At 34.6% G+C, this 12,504-nt stretch overlaps 2 protein-coding genes across 2 annotated transcripts; both read left to right on the plus strand.

The window, feature by feature from the left end:
• The first annotated feature begins 478 nt into the window (after positions 1-478).
• On the plus strand, positions 479-928 carry LOC136064975 (uncharacterized). Its single transcript, XM_065767522.1, has one exon. The coding sequence runs from the start codon at positions 479-481 to the stop codon at positions 926-928; it is 450 nt and encodes a 149-aa protein (XP_065623594.1).
• A 59-nt stretch (positions 929-987) lies between these two features.
• Positions 988-3,718, plus strand: LOC136064977 (uncharacterized). Its single transcript, XM_065767525.1, has 5 exons — positions 988-1,738; positions 1,876-2,989; positions 3,078-3,228; positions 3,337-3,423; positions 3,635-3,718. Exons 1-5 carry the CDS (start codon positions 988-990, stop codon positions 3,716-3,718), a joined length of 2,187 nt encoding a protein of 728 aa, XP_065623597.1.
• Positions 3,719-12,504: the final 8,786 nt, after the last annotated feature.

Here is a 12,504-nt window from a genome sequence, read left to right on the forward strand (position 1 = left end):
ATGATAGTGTGATTGTGATAACCTAGAATTGCATAAATTAACTAAGTTAATCACTTAGCTAGTTAACTAAGTTAATCTAGTTGGTTTAAGAGGTCTAAAACCGTTCAGTCGTAAATCGAGTCTTTTAAACTCGAGATGTTAGTAAAAAATATAGTTTGAAAATAGTACCTACTAATTATATTGTTTGACAAACGGTGTTAATTTCCAATTTTGGCCCAAAAAGTGGATGAGTACATGTTCATTGCTTATATTATAATCATAACAATAAAATAAGAATATCATTTTGGAGGTATCCTTAACTAGTTCATGTTCGTAAGTCATACCTACAAAATAGGTGTGAGGGACACGTAAGTCATAGTGATTTCTTGCTTCAACAGGCTTCCCTTTTGATGGGGCCTTTCATACAGACACTCTTGGGTTTGCTGGTAGGCTTTGGCTTCTTTAGAATTCAGACAGAGTCCAGGTTCATTAGCTGGCCATGTCGGAGCAAGAAATCCATGTTTTGGTTAAGGTACTCCTTTCAAACTTTGAATTTATATGTACTGTTGTCTATGCTAATCCTACATGTCATGAGAGATGTGTTTTATGGAATAATTTAAAAAATGCTGCCAATCTTCATGATAAACCTTGGATTATTGCTGGGGATTTTAATGAGGTCCTTGTGGAAGGGGATAAATTTGGGGGAAGAAGCATTAGCTTTAATAGGTCCCTTCTCTTCAAAGAATGCCTTGACCACTGTTCTATGGTTGATATGGGATTTGTTGGGCCTCGGTTCACTTGGACAAATAGAAGGAATATTTGTGATCTCGTCCAAAAAAGAATTGACCGTTTCTTTGCCAATCCTAGCTGGTATGCCTTACATGTGGATGCTAGAGTTACTCACCTCACTAGACCTGCGTCAGACCATTGCCCGGTGCTTTTTGACTAATCCATCCAATAGTGTGTTTCTACCTAGACCCTTTAAATTCCAAAGTTTTTGGCTATCAGATGTATCTTTTTCGGGAATTGTCATGGAGGCTTGGGGTTGGACTAGACCTCTCCGGGAATCTATTGAAAATTTTTCTAGAAAAGCCTCGGATTGGAACAAGGATCATTTTGGTAATATATTTTGGGAAAAAGAAAAGGGTCATGGCTTGTCTTAACGGCATCCAAAAAGCCATAGCTTCTCACCCTTCGCATTCTCTACTTGAGTTGGAGAAAGTTTTGCACAAAGATCTTAATACCCTCTTGGACCAAGAAGATGAGTTGTGGGTGCAGAAATCTCATATTAACCGACTGATTAAGGGTGATTGTAATACGACCTTTCACCATATGTCTACTATTGTTAGGAGAAGGCGCAACAAAATCTCTTGCATCAAGAATGATATGGGTGAGTGGATTCAAAGTGAAGTAGGGGCTATGAATCACATTAAAAGGGGGTTTGAGAGGTTATTCACAACTAGCCTTGACGTTGCTCCTCTTAATTCCATTCGGCCTTCCTGGTGGCTAGCTGGCCTATCGGATGAGGATAGATCCATTATGAGTGGTATGGTAATGGATGCAGAAATTAAAGATGATCTTTGGGCATTGAAAGCCTTCAAAGCTTTGGGTCTGGATGGCCTCCATGCAGGTTTCTTTCAAAAATTTTGGCTCATTGTGGGGGATTCAGTGAAGGCTGAAGTGAGGAAAGCCTTTATGGATTGTAAGATCCCTGAATACCTTAATCGAACAAATGTTGTTTTGATTCCAAAAATGGCAGGTCCTGAAAGCTTGGGAAACTATCGCCCAATTAGTCTTTGTAATACAGTGTACAAGATTGTCACAAGATTCTTATAGCCAGGATTAGACCTCATCTTGATAAACTTGTGTCTCCTTTTCAGTCTGCTTTTGTGCTAGGAAGAAGAAGTGTTGATAACGCCATTGTGGTGCAAGAGATTATCCATACTATAAGTAACAAGAAAGGTCGAGTAGGGTATATGGCTATCAAAGTGGATCTTGAAAAGGATTATGATAAAATTGAGTGCAGTTTCATCAGAGAAGTTCTCATTAATGCCAATCTCCCCCAAAATGTGATTAGCCTTATAATGAGTTGTGTTTCCTTAGTTTCCACTTCCGTTTTGTTTAATGGAGGTAACATGGAGCCTATTCTTCCCTTAAGAGGAATTTGGCAAGGTGACCCATTCTTGCCCTACTTATTCATTCCTTGCATGGAAGCCCTTGGTTACTTCATCAAGGAGAAATGCAAAAACAAAGGTTGGATTCCTATTTTGAGCTCTAACAATGGGGTTGCCTTTTCTCATCTATTCTTTGCGAATGATTTGGTCCTATTTGCAAAGGTGGACCATGTTAATTGCTCAACAATTTGGGATGTTCTTGATGATTTTTGTGCTAGGTCCAGGCAATCCATTAGTGAGAGTAAATCAAGAGTCTTCTTCTCCCCGAATGTTGATGTGGATACTAGGGAGTCCTTATGTGATATTCTAGGTTTTTGTTCAACACCAAACCTAGGAAAATATCTTGGTTTTCCCATAAAGCACCGTAGGACCACTAATGAGGACCTAAACTTTGTGTTGGAGAGAGTTAAGCAAAAGTTGGCTGGTTGGAAAGCCAACCTCTTGTCTTTGACGGGTAGGGTTGTTCTCATTCAAGCTTCCACTTCTACCATCCCTACTTACATTATGCAATGTATGACTCTTCCAAAAAAGTTGCTTGACAACATTGATAGAGTCAATCGAAACTTTTTGTGGGGATCAACGGATGGTGCTAAGAAAGTTGATCCGGTAGGCTGGCATAAAGTTACTAAGCCTAAAGAGGAAGGGGGTTTAGGGATTCAGGCAGCCAAGGGTAGGAATCAAGCTCTTTTAGTTAAGTTAAATTGGAGATTTAGGATGGAGAAAGATGCATTATGGGTGAGAGTCCTTAATAGTAAATATTGCTCTTATCGAAGACTAAATGCGAGAAATGGTGATAAACTTCCTTGCTCTAGGACTTGGAAAGCTATGAAGATCGGGTGAGGTGTTTAACAAGGGAATTCGATTGATACCGGGGAGAAGTAGTAATTTGAATCTTTGGTATGATAATTGGATGCCCAATGGTAGTTTGAGATCTCTCATACAAGGCCCTCTTGCTTGTGAGGATGATTCTTTGAAGGTGAAAGATGTTTTTGGGTTGCATGGTTGGGATTGGTCTTTGCTTTCTTTTCATTTTCCTAATAATATCCTAATGGAGATTAGCTCTATTCCCTATTCGGTGAGAACAGTTCAGTGGGAGGATAGGCTGATTTGGTCGGGAGCTAATCGGGGGACCTTGATCTTAAGCATGCTTATGCTTTAGTTATGGGGAGTGATTTCGATGTAGGTTCCTTTAATGAGAAGTGGGTTTGGAAATTGGACACCATTCATCGAGTTAAAGCCTTTATTTGGCAATGCTTACACAACGCCATTGGTGTGGGAAAATGCCTTGTTAAAAGGTGCATTAGTGAAACTGATACCTGCCCTATGTGTCAAAATGAGCTTGAAACAATTCTCCATAGGCTAAGGGATTGTGCGACCTCAAGACAGACTTGGGAAAGTTTGGGAGTCAGCCCAAATAGCAATTTCTATTAGGGAAATCTGGTTGAATGGCTGGAAAACAACTGTAAGAATAACATTTGCAGGTTAGGAGTGCAACACCCTTGGAGAATCATTTTCCCTTTCACCATTTGGCTGCTGTGGAAGCACAGAAATGCAACTATCTTTAGGAACCTACATGCTCAACCATATGTCCACAAGGAGGCTCTTTTCTGTGCTTTGGAATTTCAGCATTGTGGTTTAAATGCCAAGAAATTGGGCAACAAGAGATTGGTGTAAGTTAGGTGGGAGAGACCTTAAGCCGGGTAGGCATGCCTGAATATTGATGGAGCAGCTGTAGGAAATCCAGGCCGGGTTGGGTGTGGTGGCCTTATTAGAAACGAGTAAGGGGAATGACTGGGTGGCTTTTCTAGGAGTATTGGATGCTTTAACAGCTTCATGGCTGAACTTTGGGGGCTTAGAGATGGTCTCAATCTTTGTAATGAAATGCAGTTGAGTGTCATGGATGTCTAGCTTGATGCGAAGGCCGTTGTTTAGCTTCTCTCTAATTCTTCTAGTGCTAAAATTTGTGCATTGCCTCTCCTTGATGACTGCAGATCATTGATATCTCAGATTGGCCAAGTCCAAATCAGACATGGTTTTCGTGAGGCCAATACTTGTGCTGAATTTTTTAGCTCGGTTAGGATCTCACCAGGATAGAACTTTTGTTTTATATCATGACCGGCCTATGGGTCTGTTGGATTTGTTAAGCTCTGATAGAACTAGTAGAGAAATAAAAGACTAAAGACTTTTAAGTAAGAACACATCAATGATAGTAAATCCTCACACATATTTTTTATTTATTGTGATTTTTTAAAAATTATAATATATGGTTAGTAAGAATTAAGAAAATCAACAACCTAATAACTTGTTTATAGAATAATTGTACTTATTATTACTATTCTTACTTCTAGTTTTCTACTTTAACAATATGATGAGCATTTTGCCAACGAGGGCTTGGCTAAGTGGGTAAGGCTCGGACGCTTCGTGCAACACACCTAGGTTCGAGTTCCACTGCCCGCAGACTTTCGTTGGTGGGTAAATTTAGTGGTGAGGTGTACTCACAAAATGTGAGGTGACTCCCACACACAGGGTACAGAACGGGTACCGACTACGGACTCCTTGACCGAGGCCACTAGCTCCCTGCCCGGGGGAGTAATATGACCATAAAGACCCCCATTTTAGCTTCTCAAAAAAAAAAAAAAAAATATGATGAGCATTTTTAATAATAAATATTGTCAAAACTAGACTTCACCAACAAAGAAAAGTGATGCATTAAAAGACTCTGATTTTTTGATAACTACTTGATTTTGTACGTACATTTTAAAAGCACCAAGATTTAAACATTAGATTTGAACCCTTTTAGTCAATTGAGTTACAAAAAATTTTTTCCTTTTTTTTTTTTTTTTTGCTGAGAATTTGGTTACAACACTTAAACTATACAAATAGTATATTTTATAATATTTGTATACAAATGCTATATTTTGTAAATTAGTAGCTAATAAATAGATATTTGAATTATATTTTGTGATTGATGATTCATTAATTTGTAAATTTTATGGTGTAATATCCCGAGGTGTTATATCTTGTACCCGGCATATATGCCAGGTACCTCACAAGGAGGCGGGCCCCACACACTGTGGGGCCTGCCTCTATGTGAGGTACCCAGTATATATGCCGGGTACAAGATATACAAAATCGTAATATCCCTAGTATCATCCTTTTATTAACTAGTCAAAATGAAAAGAGAAATGCTATGTTCTCAATATTTTGACAACAAATCCTAAGTGGCAAGGTCTTAAGAGTTGTTATTGGTAGGGTAAAAAGTAATCTTAGGGATAGGTTTAAATTAAAACCAATAACAACTAACTAGCTATGATTTGTTGTAAATATGTTATAAAAATATTGTGAACGTAGCACATTTAAAAAGAAAATCTAGAAACACAATAAAAACTACAATATTTTCAAAATATATTTATTTTTAGTGGGGGTGGATTTGGATATAATATTTTATTTTATTTTATTTTGATTGCTAATAGCCTAACCCCTCTATTGTTGGAAAAATATTGTAACATTTTATCATGTATTTCCACAATTTCTAGTAAGATAACAAATTAAATTCAATCTCTATCTCTAAAATTAGTTTTATAGTTCCAATAAATGTTTCTGTTCATCAGTCATAAAATTATTAAAAAAAAATATTAAAACCACACATCTATTGTAAGTCAACCATATTTAACCGTACGTGTCAAAACCTATACCAGACAACATGACATAAAAAAACAAGAGAATTGGAAAACAAAGAATATATAGATAGAAGAATAGGAGAAGATTCATCAGAAGGACTTAGCTCATTTATGCCGATTTATCCAAAATCAAATGCCGATTTATCCGCTAGTAGAGTTGCTGTTCTATAATTTTTTTTAAAGAAGAGGAGTGCAATTTTTTGCCACCACTTGCCAGCCACCAACCTCTCGTAAGAGCAACCACATCAGAGCAGTGGTTGCAAAATTTTGCAAAATACAAAAAGTAGTTCATTTTACACATTTTGACAAAAAAAAAAAAAAAAACACCACACCAGTGGGTGTAAAATTGTGCATAAATGCACAAATGTTATAGTAATTGTGCATATATGCACGATTACTAACTTACTGTAGCTCTTCTATACATTATTTTAATATTATTTCTCTCCCCTCACATTCTCTCTTTCCTTGACTCTCTCTCTCTTCAACTCATAATCTCTGCAATTGATAATCTCCCATTGCCAACCACACAAACCCAACACCACCACCCACATCACCGTAACTCAGCACGGCTAAACACCACCACCGCAACCCACCACCACCAACCATAACTCGAACACACCACAAAATCAACCAAAAATTAAACAAACCTATACACGATCACACCACAAAATCAATCAAAAGTCAAACACACCCACAACCACACACGGACAAACCGACAGAGACAGAGACAGAGAGAGCATTTTTGTGAACTTGTGGCTATGGGTCGACTGGAACGATACTTGTAGTGCTTTGATTGTGGATCATTGCTCATGGATCATTGATCGGTGATCGTGGATTAGTGGATCATGGATTAGAGAGGCGATTTCATCATCATCGTCATCGCTGCTGCTGCGTGTGGATCGATGATGTGGATTGGTGCTGGCGGTGTAGATAAGTGCTTGTGGGTCGACGGAGATTGGCGGTGCTTGTGTGTTTTGATGGTTGTGGTGCTTGTGATGGAGTGTTGATTTGACCATGAGAGAAAGAAGAAGAAAGAAGAGGAAGAAAAAGAAAGAGGAAATGGGAGAGAGATAAGGAAAAAGAAAGAAGAGAAAGAATAAGAAAAAGAAACGACAAAGATAAAATAATCTTAAAAAAAGAATATAAAAATATTATTTATATAAAATATAGTATATAATAGATAGACTAATACGGGTGTTTTGTAAAAGTGATGGTATAAAATAGAAAAAGTAGTTTTTTTTTTAATATTATAAAATAGACAGAATATTTTAGAAGAACTGATGCGGTTGCTCTAACCAAGGGAATTTTTTTTACTCACTTTTTTTTTTTTTTTTTTAAATTCTTAAAATGAGGAACAAGCAAAAACTTAAAGAACCATTTCTATTGAGTCAATTTCTTTTTTAGGGATTTAGTTAATCCAATTTTTATAAACATATCAATATTTTAATGGAATTGGGTGGGGGGGGGGGGGGAACAACTTGCATATTGAAGAAATTGTCTTTTTTTTAAAAATTTTTTTGTATGACTCATATATTTAAGTATACATATTTGAAATTTTTTGGGGGGAGCCAAGGCCCCTTCAGTCCTAATGTGACTCCGCCACTAGCTTGATGTATGTATAAAATGTTGCATTTGAAAGCATCAAATGTAGCTCAGATTGGTCAATTTGTTGCTAACCAGTAACTACCTAATTCCCATCTGATAGGACAAAAATGTATTGACCCATTGTGATTAAATTAATTAATTAGTCAAGTTTAATTAATTAATCCAATTAACATGCAAAGCACGTGGTAATACAAACAAATCACCAATTAATCTAAGTGTAGTGGAAAATAAATTTGACACGGTGATTTGTTTACGAATGGAGAAAACCTACACGGCAAAAACCCCACTGGGTGATTTTCAGGTCACTATATTCGAAATTCCACTATTATCTCAACAAGCGGTTAAAAGGTAAGGAATCCCAGTACTTTATACCAACCTATAGTTGAACCCTTACCCCAATACTCAATTGGATTTGTTTTGTAGTGATAATTTCTCCTTTTGATGCACGGCTTCCAAGTACGTGACTAACCAATTGCGCTAATTCTAGTACGCGACTTCAATCACCAACTAGAGAAGATTGTTGGCAGTAAAGTTATTCAGTTCATCCACAATGAAGATCAAGAAGATGCTTGATCATAAAACCCTATGGTGCACATACACAGCAACTTCATCAAGAATGATGAACTAGGGTAAAATTTTGTCTCCGGTCACAATTTCCTTGAGCAAACTTTTCTTAAAGCTTGTGCAACTTTTGTACTCTTTGACGGCCCTTCAAACAATCCTTTTATATGTCTAGGGTTAGGAGAAAAGAAGGTCTAAAGACACATTCATGGATTCTAAGAAAAGAGATCAGAATTTCTGTTTCTTTCTTAAACCTCGACAGATGGAAGGTGTCGAGCACACAAGCTGAACAACTTCTTAAACTTTGACACATGCTAGCTGTCGAGATTTAGTAAACTTGCACTTCTCATCTTGTTTCTTGGATAGACTTGATGACTTCAACACTTGATCTTGAAACATAGTTTCTTGAAGTATTAAGAACACCTAGATCTACCAAATTACAAGTAAAGTGTGTATTGTCAAAGAATTAGCCAATTACATAAAATGATGACATATGTTCTTAACAAGTGAAACACATATGTCCTAACATCATCGTTTTCCTAAGACATGCTCTATCATTGTCCCCCTCCCCCCCCCCCCCTTTTTTTTTTCTTTTTTCAAAATAGAAAGATAATAATAATAATAGACAACACAAATTGGATTTGGGGCTACAGAGGCATATGGAATATTTGTTTGTTTATAATCTCTAACCCTTTCTTAGATTGTATATTAAAAAAAAAAAAAGCTTTCTTGGATTGGTAAATCTACATTTGCAGTAGACTAACCACTATGGCTATTCTGAGAACTGAAAACTGAAAACTGAAAAACACTATAGCAAAATAATTTTTAAATGTGTGAATAGTATTGTGGGACCTATTTTTAATGAAAAAGTTGTTGAAAAGTGAAATTTGTGGGTCCGTAAACAGTGAAATTTGTGCTGAAAAGTCAACTATTGTGGCTACTGTTTATTGAACAATAGCCGCTACAGTGCTGCTACAGTAAAAAAGAGCTGGAAACGCGTAAAAAAAAAAAAGGCTGAGAAAAACACAGACAAAAATTTGGTCGTGGTTGGACCTACAAAATTTATAGATTGGACATATATAATTGATGTATAAATAGTTTACTTTTAGTGCATGAAACACAAGGCCGTAGTTTGGCTGTTTGTGATGAAGAAAAGTATTAAAATTACTATAAATTTTATAACAAAATTTCACAAGGATAGGCCAAAAACGTATTGATTCCTTGTGATGAATTAATTGATTAATTAACCAAGTTTATTAATTAATCAAATTAACATGCAAACGTGTGGTAACACAAACAAATCACCAATTAAAGTAAGTATATAGCGGAAAATAAATTGACACGGTGATTTGTTTACGAATGGGGAAAATTTACATGGTAAAAACCTTACCAGGTAATTTTAAGGTCACCACTCTCGAGAATCCACTATTATCACAACAAGCGGTTACAAGTAAAGGAATCCTAGTATCTTATACCAACCTATAGTTGAATTCTTACCCCAATACTCAATTGGACTTGTTTTGTAGTAACAATCTCTCCTTGTAATGCATGGCTCCTAGTACGTGACTAACTTCACAGCAACCCTTTGATTGTTGTAGTTGATTTGCAGCAACTTCATATAGAAACACCAATAAGATCTTCAATGTTGGTGTAAGAGACTTTGCTTGGTTACAGGACTCAAAGACGTACAAGAAGCGCAATAAGAACTCTTTCTTTTGTAGGAGAAGGCTAGGGTTTCAAAAAGAAAACCTTATGAAGCTCTCTAGGGTTAGGTTTTTCTTTTTCTTTTTCACCTCCTTTAAATAGGAGTTTAATGGGCTCTCCTATAAATAGGTTTACACAAACCTTGGGCTTTTCTAGTCCAACAAGGATTATACAAACTCACAAACAAATAGCCTTTTAGAATAAAAACGTTACTGGCTATAATCTAAATTTCGTAAGCTCGATAGATTGAAACATGTGTCGAGTTTTAATGAATCTCGACAAATCGAGCTTCTGTCGAGGAGGTATTGAGACTTGTAGATTGCACTTTTCTTAAGCAATTCTTGAGTAATCTTCATGGTGTCAATTTAACCACTTATAATGATCATCATGAACCTTCTTAGATTTACCCAAATACAAGTATAATGCGTTTTGTCAAAGGATATGTCAAGTACATAAAATTATGTCCTTAACACACAAAAACACTATGGTAATTAATGAATATGATTGTTAGATTTATTTTTATATATTTTTTAATTTTATATAGAAATAAGTAAAAGTATAATTTAACAAATTTCATAATTGAAAATATTGGTTTTGTACTTTCCATATAAACTAGAACAATAAGTACAAATACAATTAATCACTCTACAAACAACATAGTAGGCTGAGGAACTTTTATCCTTACCAATCATTTGACACAATTCAATAATAAATACCTTTTGTTGAAAAAGCATGCGTGCTCTAGATCTATCACCATCCCCATCACAATTTTAAAGAAAAAATAGAATATAAATTATATATTATTATTATTATTATTATTGATAAAAGGGGAGTATTATTCACTTATAAGTATATATATACTACATATCAAGGAATAATGTACAACTGACTGAGCGAGATTGATGGCTTTTCATCCAAAAGTTCATTGTTTTGTTTAACCATTTTAGCTGATATAATATGTCTAGCATAAATTTCAAAGGATTTTTAATACATTATAAAGACTATAACTTTGGACTCAAAAAATAAATAAAAAAATAACTTTAAGGCATAAAAAAAAAAAACTTTAATACATTAACAATGAGTTGAGAATTACAAGTAGTTTTTGACGTTGAAGAATAAAAGGTGTATAACTTTACACAATAAAAGAAAAGAAATAAAAAGTCAGAAAAAAGAAATCAGAAGTTGAAATGGTATATGAGATTTAGTTCTATGAGTTCTCATCCACATGATACGGTAAGTATTTCAATACATGTAATAATTCAATTTCTTAGGTTAATAATTCAATTTCTTAGGTCCGTTGGCTTACCGGGTTTGGCATTTTCTTATATGTTTTTTGCTTTTTTGACTAAGTTTTTTTAGCAAATAATCTAATTTTTAGCTTTTTTTTGGAAATTTGTTAGATTATTTGAAAAACTTAATAATTTAGCTAGTGGTACTCTTAAGCCATTGGTCATCCCTTATAAGGTGGAAAGAGGGAAGAGGTCTTTCCAATATAGGACTCTAAGCCAAAAATGATTACAAGTGCAACACTTGGTCTAGGCAAAAAATGTCCTCACAATAACTTTTTGTCATACATTTAACATAATAATTACCAAAAATTATATTAATTACTTTTTTATTTTCTCATAAAAATTTCTATAAATATATCATAATGTCTTAGGATATCCGTAAACTTATTCCTTAGAAATAATAGCACTCTAAGAATCTTTTAACTTCACTAATTAACACTTCTTGATATTCTTAATGAAAACATATCTAGAGTTTAGTCAAAAAAAAAAAAAAAAAAACATATCTAGAGTTTATCTCCACTCCCCATTATAACCATTTAAGGGGCGGAGCCACCTATAACATTGTGGGGCCATGGCCCGCCCAAAACTATTGAAATCCTTTGAATTATTGGCCCCCCAAAAATTTAAGCCCAAGTCCATGGTTTATATTTTATTTCCTTTGAAATCTATTATGTACCGTCAGTCCACCCCACCGTTGGTTTTTCAAATTAATAGACCCCACTTAAATAAAACATAGCCTTTTACCAAATCCTAAAATATATGCCTAGCTGGCTTGTGTCCTTTCTTATTATATTTTATAAATATACAAGATTGTATTGTGTTTTTTGTGTATTCAATTGTTACATAGTGCACTGTTCAAACTTACGAGGTTTTTTCCCCCCACAAATTTGATCTTTTTCTCTAGCTGATTTTTCTTTTACTATTTGGATCTAGTTGTTTGATAAGTTGTGCTAACATTAATTTGTTTTTAGAAGAGAATTTAGGCTGCCATAGACATAAGATTTATTCTTTTTTAAATAAAAAAAGAATTGAAAAAGAAATTGCTAAGAATTTCCCTATAGAATTCATAATGAATAAATTTTATTTAACGAAGGATCAACGTTGAGCAAAACTTTTATAGGAGATGCCAAGTTTTTTTTTTTTTAATTTTAATTTTAAGTTTGGTACATTTTTATAGCAAATTAGAAAAATTTTGTACACTCATTTGAGTTTAGATATATTATTATATTTTAAATTTAATCATTTTGTATATAATACATTTATGAATTATGATAAACATATGAATATATAATTCAGTCCTCTAAGTAAAAATTCCTAACTACACCTCTATAATTGTCCATTTATCAAATTAAAAAAAAAAAAAAATGCACGAGTGCACACAAACATTGACGATTTTTATTATTGTTATTAGTTTTTGGAATAAAATCACTATATGAATTCTATTGATGTAAATAGGAAGCTTTATCACTTATATATAAGTACGTTATATAGCACTATGCATCACAAGCTGAT

The sequence above is a fragment of the Quercus suber genome, unplaced genomic scaffold, assembly GCF_002906115.3.
Source record: "Quercus suber isolate HL8 unplaced genomic scaffold, Cork oak 2.0 scaffold_25, whole genome shotgun sequence".
NCBI classification, from domain to species: Eukaryota; Viridiplantae; Streptophyta; class Magnoliopsida; order Fagales; family Fagaceae; genus Quercus; species Quercus suber.